This window comes from Amblyomma mixtum, chromosome 8, assembly GCF_055824585.1.
Source record: "Amblyomma mixtum isolate Tamu chromosome 8, ASM5582458v1, whole genome shotgun sequence".
NCBI lineage: Eukaryota > Metazoa > Arthropoda > Arachnida > Ixodida > Ixodidae > Amblyomma > Amblyomma mixtum.
In genome coordinates, this window is record NC_143019.1 from 107204911 (window position 1) to 107223346 (window position 18436).

Consider the following 18436-nt stretch of genomic DNA (forward strand, 5'->3'; position numbering starts at 1 on the left):
TGTCCTGGTGTCAAACGAGGCGCTCGATATCAAGTGCAAAGTTTCCTCGCGGTGCCTCTTTTTTTAAATTTAGATTGCCTAAAAGCCCATGCAGTAGCGTTTTTCATCCAGGTCAAGTGATGAAAAACGACTGTAAACTCGAGTACAAAGCAAAGTTGGAGGATTTCTCGTGCGCTAGTAAGTGCTGCGATTGTGATGGAAGGCAACCGTCAAGGAATGTTCTGCGACGACGTCAAAGTCCCGGCCCTTCAGTAAGCGGCGCGCAGTAAGCGCGCTTGTTAGCCAGGTGCATCGCGCGATGTTCTCGGCCGGACGGGCTGCATTCAGCTCCACGTCGTTTCTGCTTCTTTGAAAAGTAACCCTAGGTGCCAGCCGGGGACGTGCTGCTGGAGAACTGCATAGCATGTGTTCGAAAACATAGGGCAAAAAAGACACGGACGACACAGAACTGGACGGGAAGGCGCTAACTTGCAACTTTATTTTCGAAAAGCCACCATGTCTAATATATGGGAGCCGATCGCCATTATCAAGCGATGAGCATGCGTAATGAAGAGCACAATCAAGATTAGAGTGTGTGGAAAATAATAAAATAAGAAAAATTACGATAAAATAAGAGAAAAAGAAAAACACGGTGCCGGTGGAACAAACGAACAGAAAAGATACAGCGCGTGCTGAAACATAATTGCTGCAAAAATGCGCTTTTCAAGCTTGTCAAGGTTTTAGAGCCAAACAAATAACGCGGCAAAAATGAGGAGCTAAATATAGATCGAGTGAGAGATGAAGGAAGTGTACAAGGCTCCACACTACGACAAACATGTGGTGAGTAAAGGCAGAGCGACATTGGGGAAATTACATGCATGAGCACGGCACGGGAAGTAAAATAACGGAAAATTAGGTCGAAAACAGAGAGCAGCTGTGAAACTATGTATAGTACAATGGAAAAATTAAAAACTTGGAAACTGTAAAATATATGTATATGAAAAAGGGACAGAAAGAACGAAACAGAAAAGGATAAACCGAGAAGTATAAAACACGAGTGTGGAGGGCTCCACGCATCGAGGGGGGAGGGGATGGAAATGACCATTGCTGAATGGGATATGCAAATATGAGAAATGGATTAACAAATGAAGTAAAAGCAAATAAAACGCCATGGAATAGAAGCAAGAAAACGCAAAGGAAAAAGCGGAGTCATTCCCGTTCACGACAACAAGAAAGGGCGCTTACTGGAAGCAGTCTTGAGGACATGGTTCACAGCTACAGGTAGCCATCCAGCAATTCATCCTCACCTTCAAGTAAATGAATAGAAAGCGCGGTGACGCACTTTTTAAATTACGTCCCATTAAGCATGCACCGAGACTTTGTGGCTGAAAACCTGTACTAATATGAGTCAAAAGCCTGGATGGGCAAGTGACATAGCAGATATTCCAGCAGTGAGAGGCAGCCACTTATTGCGGCTTTGATGGATGCATAAGAACTTTGCTCACAAACAAAATTAACCATCTGTAGTTATACACTGCAACTGCACTGCAATGCATTTCACATCCTGCTTGGTGGTGTGGGACATTACATGTCGTTTACATATAACTTGCAGCTCTGCATGTTAAGAGTTTCTTTACTCGATTTCCCAATGCTGGTTGCTGCATTATGTAGATGAAAAAAAATGTACAGAAATAAATGCATTCTTTTGTGTCATCTCTTGAACGTTCAGTAGCTCGAGAATGCAAAATCAATGTTGCGTCCCATCAAGGCAGAGAGGAGCCTGTAGCCAATTTGCTGTCGTGCACTTTGTGCTCTGAGCCTAGTCGAAGGAGAACCACGAGCCTGTGTATGGTCAGATGTCCCCAATGGTTGGCACCTGAGCTCTTGACGCCTAGTTATGTACAGAAATGTGAAATGCATAACTTAAGCAATGTATGCAATGTATGAAGCAGTGTTCAAGGAGAGGTAAGCAAGTAAAAAAACTATAGCAGTCAGGCAAATGATGAGCTTGCCTTGTGTTTTTCCTAATGTAAACTTAAAGCCAAATTAAGGCATCATACCTGCTGCGCAGCTTCGCTATACAGGCACTACAACAAAAACAAAGTCAGGCACAAGGACAAAACAGTGAGAAAACCAGAGCTAAAAGCAGAACAAGCTCTTGAAATAAGAAGCTTTACTGCTCAACTGCAAGAGGAGCGAATTTCCCAGCTGCTAATGAGAAACTCTTCTCGTCCTGTGGTTAATAACATCCGATCTTTGTCTTGCAAATCCTTTTCCAGCACATTTTCTACAGCATATAATAAATGAGCTTAATGCAGCATATCTGAGCGACTGATAGTGAATTTCAATTAATATTATGCGTGAATGTAAAAACATATCATGCTTCGGCTTTAGAGCACACACAGAAGCTTGATCCGACTTGTTTTCAGCATTTTCTGCAAGTTCCTGTTGCTACGTGTTGTGCAATGCTGAAAAAAAGGCATTCGCGTCCAGTTTTAGTTATGGCGTTAACAATGCGGCGTAGCATGCACGTTAAATGACTTTGATAAACTGATAAACCATCGCTAAAACACTAGTGATACCAAAAAGTCTGGAATGTCTATGAACACAATGTATTCCTTGGTTTTTTTAACTGTAGCAATTTTATAGCGTGATTACTAATCTTGATCCTTCTGGACACAACGACGACCAGCCTCTGCCTTCCTTGTGGCATGTTGCACTTCAAATCACCAATGTTCTTCTCAATAAGTCAATCATTAAGTGCAATATTTCTACATGCAAGTATGCAACGCATCACATATGTAATCTATAGATGTAGGCATTTATGTGCTTCACATGCATGTTCAGCACCTAGAATGTTTGAAAATAATGCTTTGCGGCACAGTTACGGTTCATTTATTACGTCACCTAAATATTGACAATAACTTGTTCAAGTGGATTGAATGCTTTCTGACTAACCGTTCCCAATTTGTCGCTGCTAATGGTTACAACTCACCCTTTGTTAATGTACTTTCTGGTGTTCCACAGAGTTCCGTTCTTGGACCATTACTGTTCTTAATTTATATCAATGATCTTCCTTCTCATGTGTCCTCTAACTTACATTTATTCGCCGACGACTGTGTGATTTTTCGTGACATTAAAAGCGGTAACGATATCAACATCCTACAGCGCGACCTTACGGCTATAGTTAATTGGTGCAATCAGTGGCTAATGGAACTAAACTTTAACAAATGCAAGGTCTTGCGTGTATCCCGTTCTGCTAATCCGTCTCCCGTGTTCTACTTGAATGACATTCCACTTGAAAGCGTCAATTCTTATAAATACCTAGGCATTCACATTACTTCTAACCTATCTTGGAGGCTTCACATAGATTACATAATCAATAACGCTAACAAAACTTTAGGTTATCTGCGACGTAATTTTTCTCGCGCGCCTTCTTCTTTGAAATCAGTTCTTTATAAAACATTAATACGTCCGAAGCTAGAATACTCACCAGCAGTTTGGGATCCTAGCCTTGACTACTTAATTACTTCGCTTGAACGTGTTCAAAATAACTCCGCTCACTTCATTCTTTCTAATTATAACCGAGGAGCTAGCATAACGGAAATGAAAGCTAACCTTTGTCTTCAGTCATTGGCCTCGCGACGAAAAATTTGTCGGCTAACCCTATTTCACACGGTATATTATCACTCCAGCCTACACAATAATTTATTTCATAGACCTTACTACTTATCTAGCCGCATTGATCATCCCCACAAAGTTGCCATCCCATTATGTAAAACAGTTTCTTTCTTACACTCATTTCTCCCGCGTACTTCTATGGAATGGAACGATCTTCCTGGTGAAATTGTATCTATTACTGATATAAATAACTTTCGCAAAGCTTTGGCTGGTGTTGTGTAAACTCTGACGATTTTTTCTGCGCTAATGTATTTTGTCTAGCTAATATTGTATACCCAGGACTAATCTTTGATGTACCCGTTTCCTTTTTCTCCATTGTTTTGTTCTATATTTTCTGCCCACTCCCCTCTGCAATGCCTGCAAGGCCCTGAGGTTAAAATCAATAAACAAATAAATAAATAAATAAATATTATAAGGTTTGGCTCAGATCTCAATTCTTCTGAGTTCTCTACAATGAAAGGTGAAGAACGGCTAAACTATGATGGCTGCTATTTATTAAATTATGTTATCCTTAAAGGCAGCTTTTCAAAACTTACTGACTCAGCTGTATGAAAAGAAAGGCCGTAAATAATTCTTATCACTTTCTAATGCGATCACCCTGTCTGTCATCCTCCCTCTCCGCACATAGGAAACTAACCAACGTTACTGCAACATGCGGGTCCATACAAACAGAGAACTTAAACGTAACAGCTTGCTTAAGTATAATTTTCCACACTTGCTGCGTGCTCATGTCTACTAGACTTTTGGTGAAAACGTGTTTCACTTTGAGCATAAAATTAGTGAATATATTCTCATAACAATTTATAACTCTTACGCGGGTTCGATCCCGGCCGTGGCGGTTGAATTTCTTTGGAGGAGAAATTCGAGGCCCGTGTACTGTGCGATGTCAGTGCACGTTAAAGAACCCCAGGTGGTCGAAATTTCCGGAGCCCTTCACTACGGCGTCTCTCATAGCCTGAGTCGCTTTGGGACGTTAAACCCCATAAACCAAACCAAACCTTACAAGTGCTCGTAAACATACCTTGACACTGCGACCAGCAGTACCAGAGAACGAGATGTCGCTGTATACGTAACCTAATGCGGGAATTTTTGTCACTTGAGTGGATACACAGCACAGTAAGTGTAGAGGAGACTGTCATTGTAGACTGTCGTTTCTTTATGATGAATGGTTTCTTATTGTAATATATCTTCACTACATTCCCCGCCTCAAAAAACGAAAGTAATTAAAGGATGTGGTCATGGCATCCAAAGGAGACGAAAAAGAACAAGGAACCCCGCTTGGGTATGTGCCATTTTTACCGAGGGAGAAGAAGAAGAACAAGAAAAAGGAAAGGGCACGGCCGCCTACAAGCCGCTTGTTTCGTGCTCTCCTCACACAAGCAAGACATTGACCTACACGTCGCGGGCATCTGAACTCAACGTGAGGGTAAGCGAGATCTTATGGTTGCAGGCCACTCAACGCCTACTCAACGCCACGGGAACGCACCATTGTAAAGCTCGCATGCGCCTAGCCTAAACGGAACCCGTGGCCGCACAGGGCTCCTTCTGAGCCGCGCCTACTCCCCTTTCCGCTTCGATCGCTTTCGTCAAGGCCAGCTTGTAAACAACGGGAGCTTTGTGCTGCGACACCGACGCCGCTTGTGAGGGAAAAGGGACTGTGTATGGCTATCACGCACGAGCTCTGCTTCGATCAGAACGCACCAGCTATTGGAGAAGCATATAATTACAGAAAGCATAACGCAGTGGAACTGCAACCTCAAGTGAAGAGCGAATGTGAATACAAATGCAACGGTTCTGTCAGAGTTCCAAACTACCTTGAGATACCACCACAGCATTGCCTAGCTCTTTAGTAACAGCCCAGGGTGCGTTTGGTGCCGTTACGTTCTAGGTTACATGGAGAGATTCTCTGCATGTAATGAAGAACTATACCAAGAATGGATGACTGACGAAAGGAAGAATTTTGTGAACCATGGGCATTCCAGTTGTCCTGAGGGAACAGGGTGTGGAGGTTTCTTTGTATAGGCAGTGACTTTGTATAGCGGGCTTTGTCAACGATAAAGTCTGCCGTCATCGCCTCCGTTTTACGGAGCCTTCATATTCTACGCTTGCACGCTGGTTAATGTGACATGTCATCAAAGTGAGGCGCAGCGGCCCCTGTATAGGATACTGTGTGTACCAGCATCTTATTCCAGAGAGTACGGTACGTCCAGGCCTTATAGTAGGCGCAGTCATGGCGGTTCATGAAGTCGCACTTTAGAGAGTGGGCCTTGTGCTGTCACGTGCATCCAGATGTATCCCTCACCGGCCATCTGGGCCGCAAAAAGAGGCGAACTCCACATGTATATGCATGCCCCACTTTATAGATGCATGTCAATCGCATTGTCCGCAGCTATGTGGGCTAGCAGTGGATGTCGATAATCCGAGTGTGGTATTGTAATTCACCTCTCCTACCTATAAGAGCTCTACCAGCAGCAGTACGTTGCGTCATTGACGCTGACATCTAAAACAAATGTTCTTAACATTTTTATTTATTTCTCGTCGTTGGCCTCCGCTTCATATCTTCGATCCGTGCTCTGATCATCGCTCTCATGACTGTTCAGCGTGAATACGTTCTCTCTGTGGCACGGTCCGAGTTCCCGTTGTGGCCTTTTGGCTCATCTAAGAGTTTTTTTAACGTCTATTTAGCTCAAAGGCTTCTCTGAATCTAATTTGAATTTCAACACAGGTTCTGAGAATAAATGGTAATTCCTAACATCACAAATTAGTCGCAATCCTACGAGGTGATGCAAGGTGCAGGCAGGTCTCTGCGTCTTTGTCGTAAAGGTCGTCACGATTCAACCGCGAATAAGAAAACTATTGTGCGTGCATCCGAGGATATTCGATTTGTGTCGAATGTTCGGGTTCTTTGGAAAATTCGAAATATATTTGAGACATACAGGAATGTAAACAATAAAGTGGTGTTATTGCATTCTCATTTGAAACTTTGCCATTATCTGCGTTTCCTAAACACTGCGCTGCCGCTGTTACATTAACATCGCTTGCTTTGTCTACTTTTCTCTGTGTATTCATTCATTCCGAGCGCTTAAAAATGTTTGCAAATTACACCGTGCAGTCAAATATATACGAAATTTTAAGTTCAGTGAGATACCGCGAAATCTCGCCTAACCCAAGATGTATCCACTGCAAACGTGTCTCAGTTCATCGAACTCCTCAGCACTGCAACTTTCAGTGCAGCTAACGTTATGGGGACCTTAACGTACTGCTTCACAGTCAGAAAACATTGCATGATCGTTCAACAGCGCCAACAGGACAGAGTAAGAGAAGGGACACACACAACGGCGCTGAACTTGTAACTTGAATTTTATTGGAAGTAAGCAACTGGAAGTTTTGTTGAAAGGAGGCTAATTTGATTGGCAACGGAGCTTTTAAAAAAATTGATAAAAATTGGTATAATGACTTCACCACCACTCACGGTTTTCTCTGGCGAACTGCGCTTCATGACGTCAACACATACATGGACGTCCACTTCTCTGCAATAATCACTTCAGTCTATCCTCTTGTCGACGTCATCTCAGCACCAAGGTTTTAAAATGATTAGCGTGAAAACATTCAATGTTTAGCTTTAAATTTCTCAGCAACGTCTTTGCTGTATTGTGAACAAAAATTGAAGGAAGTTGTCCTCAGTGTTTCTTTAAGGTCCTTTAAAGTTCATTCAAGAATTTTCAAAGCATGCACACATACACACACACACAGGCGTGCGCACGCACGCACGCGCACACACCCACACACGCACACACACAAAAACAGCGCCCGCAACGTGTGTCGCAAGGCCCTTGAATCCAAAACTGAAATATTCAGGGGGCACTTTGGCTGTCTAAAATGCTGCAAGGCGAAAGCATTTTCTGGCGCACTGTTTGTTTTATTTGCATATTTTATTTTTTTAATTTCCTTTCTATTTTTGTTCTTTTATTTTTGTTTTGTTTCTTGTTTTTCATTTCTTCTATTTTATTTATGAAATCCATGCATTCACTAGATGCGCTTTTATTCATGCTCAAATCGTGAGTCTTCGTGGCGGATTGGTAGCGTCTCCACGTCAAATGCCGAAGGCCCTGGTTCGATTGCCAGCCTCGACAGTGTTTCTTTTTAAGTAGTGACGCCGAAACGCGCACACATTTGCTAACATTCCTTGGTCACGACAGTATGACGCATTAAAGGCTTCCGCCTTAATATTTCCTCCTGATCTTTCTCCAGTTCACGATGCGAAGACCGATCGAACGGGCGGCAGCGCTCCGATCACCGCGGAGCACCGAACTGAGCTCGGTGATGACGCCCTCGGGTCCCACGAGCCCACGGGTGCGTACTACTAATTGTGCTAGAGCTAGCAACACGCTCGTTTCTGTGAAGCCTCTGCTAATCTTGCTAGTTTGTTTTTTAGCATAAATGTGCTGCATCTTGCGCGCAAACCAAAGGATAGGAGCGGCATGACACACGACACGTCAGGTCTGTTAACGATGGTGGATCGACAGACGCTAATGTTCGGAGCAGTTGACCGGCACCAGTTACCTGGCTTACTGTACAAAGAAACAGAAAATATGTAGGTATCTGGTCGCTGGGCGTCGAAACAATCATTCACCATCTCTGCCAAAAGCGGCCGCCGCGGTGGTTCAGTGGTTATAGCGCTCGTCTGCCGACCCGAAAGACGCGAGTTCGATCCCGGCCGTGCTAATCGCACTTCGATGGAAGCGAGATTGTAGAGGCCCATGTAATGTGCAACGTCAGTGCACGTTAAAGAACTCCAGGTGGTCAAAATTTCCGGAGCCCTTCACTACGGCATCTCTCGTAGCCTGAATCGCTGTGGGACGTTAAACCTCCTAAACCACACCACATTTGCGAAAAGTAGCAATTGGCGACGGGCTTGTTTCTTAGCCTTGTAATGGACTGCTTGTGGCACCCGTCAAACTCTCTGTCTATGTAGACAAGGCAAGGGGGTCCCTCGTCCTCACCTTTCCATACCTTGTGGTGTTTATTGCTGTCATCCCAAGCCGCACAGGTAAGCGGCCCAATACTGGAAATGTATTGGCAAACGGCGGTCCTACAAAGGGCCAGATTGAAGCCATCCACTTGCCATATTGGGCCTTTAAGCTAATAAAATGATATGAAATGAAACGGAATTACCTGTGCTACTTTGGTACAAGGGCTCCCATAGACGGCTGAGAACCAAACTTCATTGCTTGGTTACTTTTCTCAGATACGATACACTTGCTGCAAGCAGCCACCATAATAATTGCAGCTTTACCGGCAAACGAAAGTAGGCTGCCTCAAACCAGCGTACTCGAAGAGCTGGAATGCCAACAAACGACGTATCAGCAGTAACACTACCGTTATGTTGTAGCGAAAGCTGCATTGCCAACCAACTTGCTATTTCGCTGTGGCGGGGCTCCGAGGAGGCACAGAGACCGACCTTGAGCCGTTGCCTAGCAACAACCGCGTCTGGCGGACGCCGCGCGCTCGCCCCGCCATCTGGCATGACGTCACACCACGCGCCACGCGCAGAGCCCCCGCCGCCGCTTGGTGTGACGTCACTCTGCTTGCCTCGTCGTTGCGCTCGATTTCGCTGCGTATATCCTGGCATAGCCGTGCTAAGCCACTGGGAGTTTTCTTTTCACACCTCACGTGGCCTAAGTGCAAACTACACGTCACAGCCACCATTCTGTTGATGAAACAAAAACAGCATAAGAGAATAAATTCGGTGAAATAATATATTACGAATAGATAAATCATAAGATGAAATAATGTATTGTTTATTGGTCGCAGGTGAATGCCACGCGGTGATACATGTATTATACTATCTAACGCATCATTTGAAAATAGAAAACGCAAGCGAAAATTTGTTGTCTACAGTTCCTTAATGTCCAGACACCTGTACAGCATTTAGAAAAATTATTTAGAGACGGGCGTAAGCTCCTGCAGCATGACGCCAGGGTGCCACAAAGCCATCAGGTTTCATAAAGGAACTTCTAACTGGCCGGCAAACAGCGCGTAAAATTGCGTCTTGAAAACTTGTATTATCAATTCCATCAATAAGTCCATATGCGTTAGGTACTTTATCTTTTCATTTCCGTTGTGGACAAGAAGAAAATGTTTAATCATTTTTTTTGCAGGACTTACAAGAGCCCGTCAGAAGCGCTTCGGGGCCTAGATCCATGCCAATGGTTCGTACCGTTGTGCTTTTACATACACTATTTCTCGTACCTGAATTTGCTTTCAGCTTGTTCGTCTAGGAGCAAAGCGCGCCCTTTCGTAGCAGTGCCAACCATTTCTCATAGGTTTCCCGAAAATCATTATCAGCCTCTCGTCTACTATCTTCCAAGGACTTGTGGAGGTACACTGCACCTCTATCAGCCATGGGCAATTAAAGCAGGAACAGTGTGCGTGATTATATACTCAGCCAGTTTATTGAAAGCAAGGCCTGATGTTTAACGGGATGAAATTGTTTCGTTCCTCATGCACTACGAATTGCTGTAATTTAATTAGCCCATTTAATTTACCCGTAATTTAATTTACCTAGATTTACCCGTGATAACATGGTACTGAATGTAAAAATTCAGGGGGCACTTTGTCTAAAGTGCGTCGAGGTGAAAGCGTTTTCCGCACCACTTTGCCTATGCTACACTGGCGACGTTGCCACTGGATGACGTCACACATAATTGATGACGAAGTAATGACAAATTAATAATTAATGACTAATTACTGATTGATGGCTATGTACTAATTGTCTGCTAATTAATGACGCTTAACCTTCACCTTTAGGAGTGGAACGCGACAGCGTGTTGTAGCGCTGCCAGGGAGTCCACGGAACGCCACCACCCGTTCGGCGCGATGCCTTGCCCTTTGAACGCAACGCTTTTTGAGGAAAGCAAATGGCGCAGTAATTCTCTGTCATCTCAGTGGAGACGTTAACCTCACCGTACAGGAAGGGAGGAAGTGGGAGTGAAAGAAGAAAGAGAAAGAGGGGCGGTAATGAAGAAACTGAAAATTGTATTTGAGGAAAGGAGTAACTGTCTCTCATATCTCGGTGGACACCCGTCAAAACGCGGACACATATCTGCCGACACGGCTGCTGACGCGGCTGTCGACACGGCTGCCACAACGGCTGCTAACGACAGTATGAGGCATTAAAGGCTTTCGCCTTAAAATCTCCGTCGCCTACGTATTGAAATCGTGGCAGTCATCTTCCACTCGAAGGATCGCCAAGGCGACCTCTGCACAGCTAGCGCCAATGTGATGCTAATTAAGTTGGTCCCTGACATGTGGGACGAAGGCAGAAGAAAGCCAGAAAGAACGAAGGGACGAAGGCAGAAAGACGTCGGCCATTTCTGCTCCTTCCTTTTCCCTAAATTCTGGCAATGTGCTGTCAGATGGAAGGCAGTTTAGTGAAGACCATAGAGAAAGGGGTCGTCAGTGTGGAAATTACGTGCGAATGGCAGGCTACAACCAGAACAACAGTCGGTGTACGCCATGAACATTTCGAAATACGCAGAATAGCGCTGTGAGAGAAAGGATAAAGGAGGAGTGAACCCCCAGGTGTTAAAAATATCCGGAGCCCTTCACTACGGCGTCTCTCATAGCCTGAGTCGCTTTGGGACGTTAAACCCCTATAAACCAAACTAATCTTTCTTCTTTCACTCCAACCTTCCTCCCTAGAACCCTCTCCCCCCCATCTAGCGCTTTTCTGCACCTGTCTTTTCCTCCCTGTACTCTCCACCACGCCATCTGAGTTCTCCACCCGGATATGAGACACTGCGTCACTTCATTTCCTCAAAAGACGCAGCATTGGAAGAAGAAGGGAAAACTTTATTTACACTAATGGTTTTTCCTGCTGTTTGGGGCATCTTCAGAGACGTCTTGGTTCTACCCCCAGGAACCTGCTCTGTCGAAGTCGTCCGCCTCTAATCAGTGGTCGGTTGCCCTCAGTCCAGGGCTCCGCTGGCCACTGCCGCCCGTTGAGCTCGCTGTACCAGACCTTGTTGGTCTTCACAGCGGTCGCTGGACAGCAGAGTCTCCCACTGCGCCGCACTCGGGTTTTGTATTTTGGGGACCACGTCTATGTTTTGGCAGGCCCATGTGATGTGGTATAGAGTAGGTTTTTCGTCGCACCAGGGACATTTGTGCGTGTATATCGTAGGGTGCATTTTGTTTAGTATATGTAGGTTTGGGAAAGAGCCTGTTTGCAATTGTCTCCAAGTGACAGCCTCCTCTCTGCTGAGAGATTTGTGCGGTGGGGGATATCGCATTCTTCTGAGTGCCGTGTTGACGAGCTGCGAAGCCGTCCACGACGGATGCTCGCGGAAGTGTGTGCCGTAGGATGCGCTTAGATTCGCCATGCCGGCGGAATTGGACATTCTCGATTCCGAGCTAAACGTGCAAGACCGCACCGCTAGCATTTGTGCTCTCTCATACTGTGGCTATGCCTAGTGGCCAAACGAGTTTGTAACACAGGCGCTAGGCCAAGTACAGTCTTGGTCAAAAGAATTAAGGCCACAGCGTTAAGGTGATAACTTGGTAAACTGGTTTTTGAGGAAAGGAACTAGCGCAGTATCTGTCTCGCATATCTCGGCGGACACCTGAACCGCGCCGTAATGGAAGGGAGGAAGGTAGGTGTGAAAGAAGAAAGGGAAAAAGAGAAAGAGGTGCCGTAGCGGAGATCTCCGGAATAATTTCGACCACCTGGGGATATTTAGCGTGCACTGACATCGCACAGCACACGGGCGCCCCTTGCGTTTCGCCTCCATATATACGCGGCCGCCGTGGTCGGGTTCGAACCCGGGTACTAAGGCGCTAGTCAACCCTAGCTGAAGCCTGAATATGGGCGGCGCTCCACTGCAGACTTAAGCTGTATCTGACTATAGTAAAGTTTACGCGGGTTCGATCCCCGTCGCGGTGGCTGAATTTCGATGGTGGAGAAATTCTAGAGGCCCGTGTACTGTGCGATGTCAGTGCACGTTAAAGAACTCCAGGGGATCGAAATTTCCGGAGCCGTTCACTACGTCGTTCCTCATAGCCTGAGTTGCTTTGGGACGTTCATCATCATCATCAGCCTGACTACACCCACTGCAGGGCAAAGGCCTCTCCCATGTCTCTCCAATTAACGCTGTCCTTTGTCAGTTGCCGCCACTGTATCCCCGCAAACTTCTTAATCTCATCCGCCCACCTAACTTTCTGCCGTCCCCTGCTACGTTTCCTTTCTCTTGGATCCACTCCGTTACCCTTAAGGACCAGCGGTTATCTTGCCTTCGCATTACATGCCCTGCTCAAGCCCATTTCTTCCTCTTGATTTCAACTAAGATGTCATTAACCCGCGTTTGTTCCCTCACCCACTCCGCCCTCTTCCGATCTCTTAACGTTACAGCTATCATTTTCCTTTCCATAGCTCGCTGCGTTGTTCTTAACTTAAGCTGAACCCTCTTTGTTAGCCTCCACGTTTCTGCCCCATAGGTGAGTACCGGTAGTATACAGCTGTTGTATACTTTTCTCTTCGAGATATTGGTAAACTACCATTCATGATCTGAGAGAAACTGCCATATGCGCTCGACCCCATTCTTATTCTTCTAGTTATTTCCCTCTCATGATCAGGATCAGCGGTCACTACCTCCCCTAAGTAGACATACTCTCTTACTACTTCCAGCATCTCGCTACCAACTGCGAACTGCTGTTCCCTTGCTAGGCGGTTGAACATTACTTTGGTTTTCTGCATGTTAATTCTTAGCCCCACCGTTCGGCTCTGCCTGTCTAACTGATTGGTCATGCTTTGCCGTTCTTGTCCCGAGTGGCTTAGCAAGGCAACGTCATCAGCGAATCGCAAATTACTCAGGTATTCTCCATTAACTCTTATCCCCAACTGTTCCCATTCCAGTCCCCGGAATACCTCCTCTAAGTAGGCAGTGAAGAGCATTGGCGAGATATCGTGTCTCCCTGCCTGACACCTTTCCGTATTAGAATTTTATTGCTGACTTTATGGAGAACTAGAGTAGCTATGCAATCGTTATAAATATCTTCCAATATTTTCACATAACACTCTTCTACACCCTGATTCCGCAATGCCTGCATGACAGCTGAGGTTTCCACTAAGTCAAATGCTTTCTCATAATCAATGAAGGCTATATATAGGGGTTGCTTATATCCTGCGCATTTCTCTATCGCCTGATTATTGTCGAGTATCCTTTACGAAAGCCTGCCTGATCATTTGGTTGACTAAAGTCCAAGGTTGTCCTACCTCTATTAGCGATTACCTTAGTAAATACCTTGTAGGCAACGGACAATAAGCTGATTGGTCTGTAATTTTTCAAGTCCTTGACGTCTCCTTTCCTATGAATTAAGATAATGTTAGCGTTCTTCCAAGCTTCTGGTACTCTCGAGGTCACAAGGCATTGCGTATACAGGGTGGCTAGTTTTTGAAGCACAATCTATCCTCCGTTCGTCAACAATTCTGCGGTTACCTGATCCAGCTGCTTTCCCTCTTTGCATTGCTCCTAAGGCTTTCTTTACTTCCTCCTTCGTTACTGGCAGGATGTCCCATTGCTGTGGTCGACTGCCTCCATCAGTAACTTGATGATTACATTCGCTACTGTATAGATTTGTGTAGAACTCTCCGGCTAATTCAACTATCATATCCGTAATGCTGACGACATTGCCCTGTTTGTCTTTTAGCGCATACATCTGGTTTTTACCTATGCCCAGTTTTCTCCTCACTGATTTTAGGCTACCTCCGTTCCTTAAAGCATGCTCGATTTTCTCCATGTTAAACTTTCTTATGTCGGCTACCCTGCGCTTATTTATTAACTTCGATAGCTCTGCTAGTTCTATCCTGTCTGTGGAGTTAGACGCCCTCATGCTTTGGCGTCTCCTTATCAGATCTTTAGTCTTCTGAGACAGCTTGCTGGTATCCCGTCGAACCATCCTACCACTTAGTTCTGCGGCGCACTCTGTAACGATAGCTGTAAGATTATCATTCATTGTTTAAACCCTACGGTCGTCTTCTTCTGTTAAAGAGGAAAATCTCTTTTGCAGCGACATACTGAATTTCTGTACCTTCCCTCTTAATGCTAACTCGTTTATAGCCTTTCGCTTCACCAGTTTCCTCTGTTCCCTCTTCAAATCTAAGCTAACACGAGACCTTACCATTCTGTGGTCGCTACAACGGACCTTACCGAGGACCTCCACATCCTCTACGATGCCAGGGTGTGCACACAGTATGAAGTCTATTTCATTTTTAGTCTCACCATTGGAGCTCTTCCACGTCCACTTCCTGTTTGCTCGTTTGCGGAAGAAGGTATTCATAATCCGTAAATTCTATCTGCGAACTCTACTAATAACTCTCCCCTACTGTTCCTAGAACCTATGCCATAGTCACCTACCGCCTGGTCTCCCGCCTTCTTTTTACCTACCTTTACATTAAAGTCACCCATCAGAGCAGTGTACTGCGATTTCACTTTGGTCATTTCCGATTCCACATCCTCATAGAAGCTTTCAACTATCTGGTCATCATGGCTTGATGTAGGCGCGTAGGCCTGCACCACCTTCAGCTTGTACCTCTTATTAAGCCTAATTACGATAGCTGCCACTCTCCCGTTAATATTGTAAAACTCATCGATGTTGCCAGCTATATCCTGATTAATGAGGAGGAATCCCATACTTAGTTCTCGCCTATCTGCTGATCCACGATAGCACAGTACATGCCCGCCCTTTAGTACTGTATACGCCTCATCTGTCCTCCTAACCTCACGAAGCCCTATGACATCCCATTTAATACCGGCTATTTCCTCCAATAGCACTGCTAAGCTAGCCTCACATGATAAGGTTCTTGCGTTAAACGTTGCCAGGTTCGGTTTCAAATTGCGGCCTGTCCGGAGCCAGAGATTCTTAGCTCCCTCCGCTGCGTCACAGATCTGACCGCCGCCTTGGTCAGTTGGTCCGCAAACACCTTGGCCTATGTACTTTTGGCAAACGCTTGACACTGAATAATATTATGCAGAAACCATCAGTTGAGGTATAACGTACAGAACTATCTGTCCTTTGCTTCCCGCAGTCACCGGGGGCCCTGTACCGGCGCCTCGTTTCTCCGGGTAGGAAGGACGCACCTTTGGCACCCCGCATCAGCCTCCTCGCTGCGTTGGGCACCGCCATCGTAGCCGTTGCCTGCTTCCTGCTCCTTCTGCTCGCCATCTTGTTTCGCACAACGGCCCACAAGAAGTCCAGGCTGTGCACAAGTCCCGCTTGCGAAGAGTTCGCCAAGCGCCTGGCGGAGTCCGTCAACCAATCCGCAGACCCTTGCGCCAACTTCGACGCGTACGTCTGCGGCGGCTGGAGGGCCAGGCGGAAGTACTCGGTGCATGCGGAGCTCGTCGCCAACGCGGTGGACGACATGACTGAGGCCGTCAGCAAGGACACGAACCCGCCGACCTCTGGCCAGACCATCGCCCAGAAGGCCGGCCTATTTTACCGTTCCTGCGACATGGTGTGGCGCGGAGAGCGCGATGAGCTGCCCACGATACGGGATGCCCTCCGAAGGGCGGGCGTCGTGTGGCCGCGCCGGGCTGCGGAACCCGATGTACTTCGTACCCTATTCAGCCTGAGCATAAAGCTTGACTGGGCCGTGGTCATAGGCGTGGTCCCACTGACGAAAAAAGTGTATATAGGTGTACCTGATTCATTCCAGTTCATCGCCACAGAACAAGACAGGCTGCGCATGCTGGGCGGTCGACGCAGCAGCTTCGAGTTCATTAGGAAGAGGTTCTTGGAAAAGAATTCAGAAACGGCCGTTGAATTCGAGGAACTGAGCAGGCTGGAAGAGGTGTTCCTTCCACAGCTTAATGGGGCCCGAAAACGAGAAAACGTGGAAGAAGTGCAAGCTGGAGTAATACACAAAAAGAACTGGATCGTTTTACTGGCCGAGTTTAACGTGTCCAGGGCGCGGACATTTCTGACTAAACACCTTTCCTACGTCATGACGTTTCAAAAACTTTGGAACACACTCGGCGAATATGCGACTCACCTTTTCATCTCGTGGATGGCAGTACGATACACCAGTCTATTCGCAAACAAGGAGCTGATCTTCAACTACTATGCCACAGCGAATTACGACGTAATTAAATACCATCAGGGACGCTGGTGCTTTAGGCTCGCCTACAAATTCGTCGGTGACTACTTATTCACTCCTTACAATTCCCAAGGCTTTAATCCTGAAATCCGTCGGGATGTGGAACGTATCGTCTTAGCCATTAGGGAAAAATTCGCCTCTCGTCTTTCCTCGACACCACCGTACTCTAACAGATCCACTAGAATTCATTGGAGCTCGCTTGCCACTGTAATGAGCGCATTGAACCAAACGATGGACTCGGACGTGAACTTGAAGACTGCAACCAGTTCTCTGCCCGACATGACTCTCTCCCTCGCAAGAAACTGGGAGGCCGCTTGGAGAATGTCGCGGTTTCAGAAATTCGACTCCGTGCAACGTAGGCTCGGCTGGAACGACATCCACATGTTTTCATCCTACTCGCGGTGGGCCGGAGACTTCGTCCTGGCCCCGTACATTCTCTCATTTCCGCTCTACGACCACGGCCTCGTTGACGCCGTCAAGTACGGGGCGTTCGGAGCTCACGTGGCTGAGGCGTGTGCCAACGTATCTATCCCCCGCTACTTCAGCGCTAAGAAGGTAAACGCCGGCGCCAAGTGTGTAGCGACCACGGGTACCACAGACAGGCTAGCAGCACTGTCTCGCGCGGTATCCTTGGACGTGCTGGCGGACGCGTTCGCTGCACACGGCTCCCGCTTCAACCTGGCGGAATTCAGAAGTATGACGGAGGAATAGCTCTTGTTCGTCACCTGGTGCTACATACGCTGCCGCGGGAACTCGGAGGCCATCGGCGACGACTGCAGCGCCGCTGTGCGCCACGTGGCTGCCTTTAGCGATGCTTTCTCCTGCAATGTTGGCAAACCACTGAACCCCGAGAACAAATGTGTCGTCCTTGAAGGTCTGCTTTGAAGACCACTTCAGAGACTAGCGGCACTTCGCACACCTGCGGCGCTTGACGGGTGTGGTTTCCGTTCACTATACAACCTATCTATCTCCTTTTCTTTGTCGTTAAAACATTTTTTCCTTGGATAGTTTCACGGTTTGAAGCTGTGCAATGTAGAGCCTTGTGATGCAGCTAAAATGCTATTTGTTTAACTTTAGTCTTTATATATGGCTTCTAAAAGTCTAATTCCGTTCCTACTAGCGAAACTTCATTGAACGAAAACGAAATATACTGTGAAACATTTTTCCTGCAACTGTGAGAAATGCTTTGATTTTCAATGTTATCCGGCCTTTATACTGAACTGCGGCATACTGAAACTCTGATGATATGGTACTGTATTGCACTGTTGTGTTATTACTCGCGGGGAAATATTGTCGCATTTCGAACGGCTGTGTGCCCATATTTTCAGCGCGCCGGCATTGTGCACTTTTTTATTGCATTCACTGCCGAGCCGGTTTTTTTTTTTTCATCTTAAGGAAGTTTCCTTTGAAACAGCGTCGCGACTGCAAAAAAACAGCAGCAGATGTCGCGGTGGCTGTGTGAATACAGTATTCCCCTACGGGGCACGACGTCGTAGATTCACAGACACTCCGGTCGAATTCACTGCGTGTGAAATTTCTCTACAGGTACTCATATTGGTATGAATGTTTAGCGATTGCTGGCGATAAAGGTTACTCCGAAATCCACCACTTATAATAGCG

The 18436-nt window shown here is 46.3% G+C and overlaps 1 protein-coding gene across 1 annotated transcript; it reads left to right on the forward strand.

Moving 5' to 3' along the window:
* The first annotated feature begins 777 nt into the window (after nucleotides 1–777).
* On the forward strand, nucleotides 778–17701 carry LOC149333826 (uncharacterized). The gene is made up of 3 exons (XM_089557810.1): nucleotides 778–819; nucleotides 15746–17371; nucleotides 17528–17701. Exons 1-3 carry the CDS (start codon nucleotides 778–780, stop codon nucleotides 17699–17701), a joined length of 1842 nt encoding a protein of 613 aa, XP_089413936.1.
* Nucleotides 17702–18436: the final 735 nt, after the last annotated feature.

Coding starts and splice junctions, on each gene's coding strand:
- LOC149333826 (XM_089557810.1), top strand. CDS start 778: ATGAAGGAAGTGTACAAGGCTCCACACTACGACAAACATGTG. Junction 820..15,745: donor CACACTACGACAAACATGTG/GTGAGTAAAGGC, acceptor TGCTTCCCGCAG/TCACCGGGGGCCCTGTACCG. Junction 17,372..17,527: donor GCTACTTCAGCGCTAAGAAG/GTAAACGCCGGC, acceptor ACGGAGGAATAG/CTCTTGTTCGTCACCTGGTG.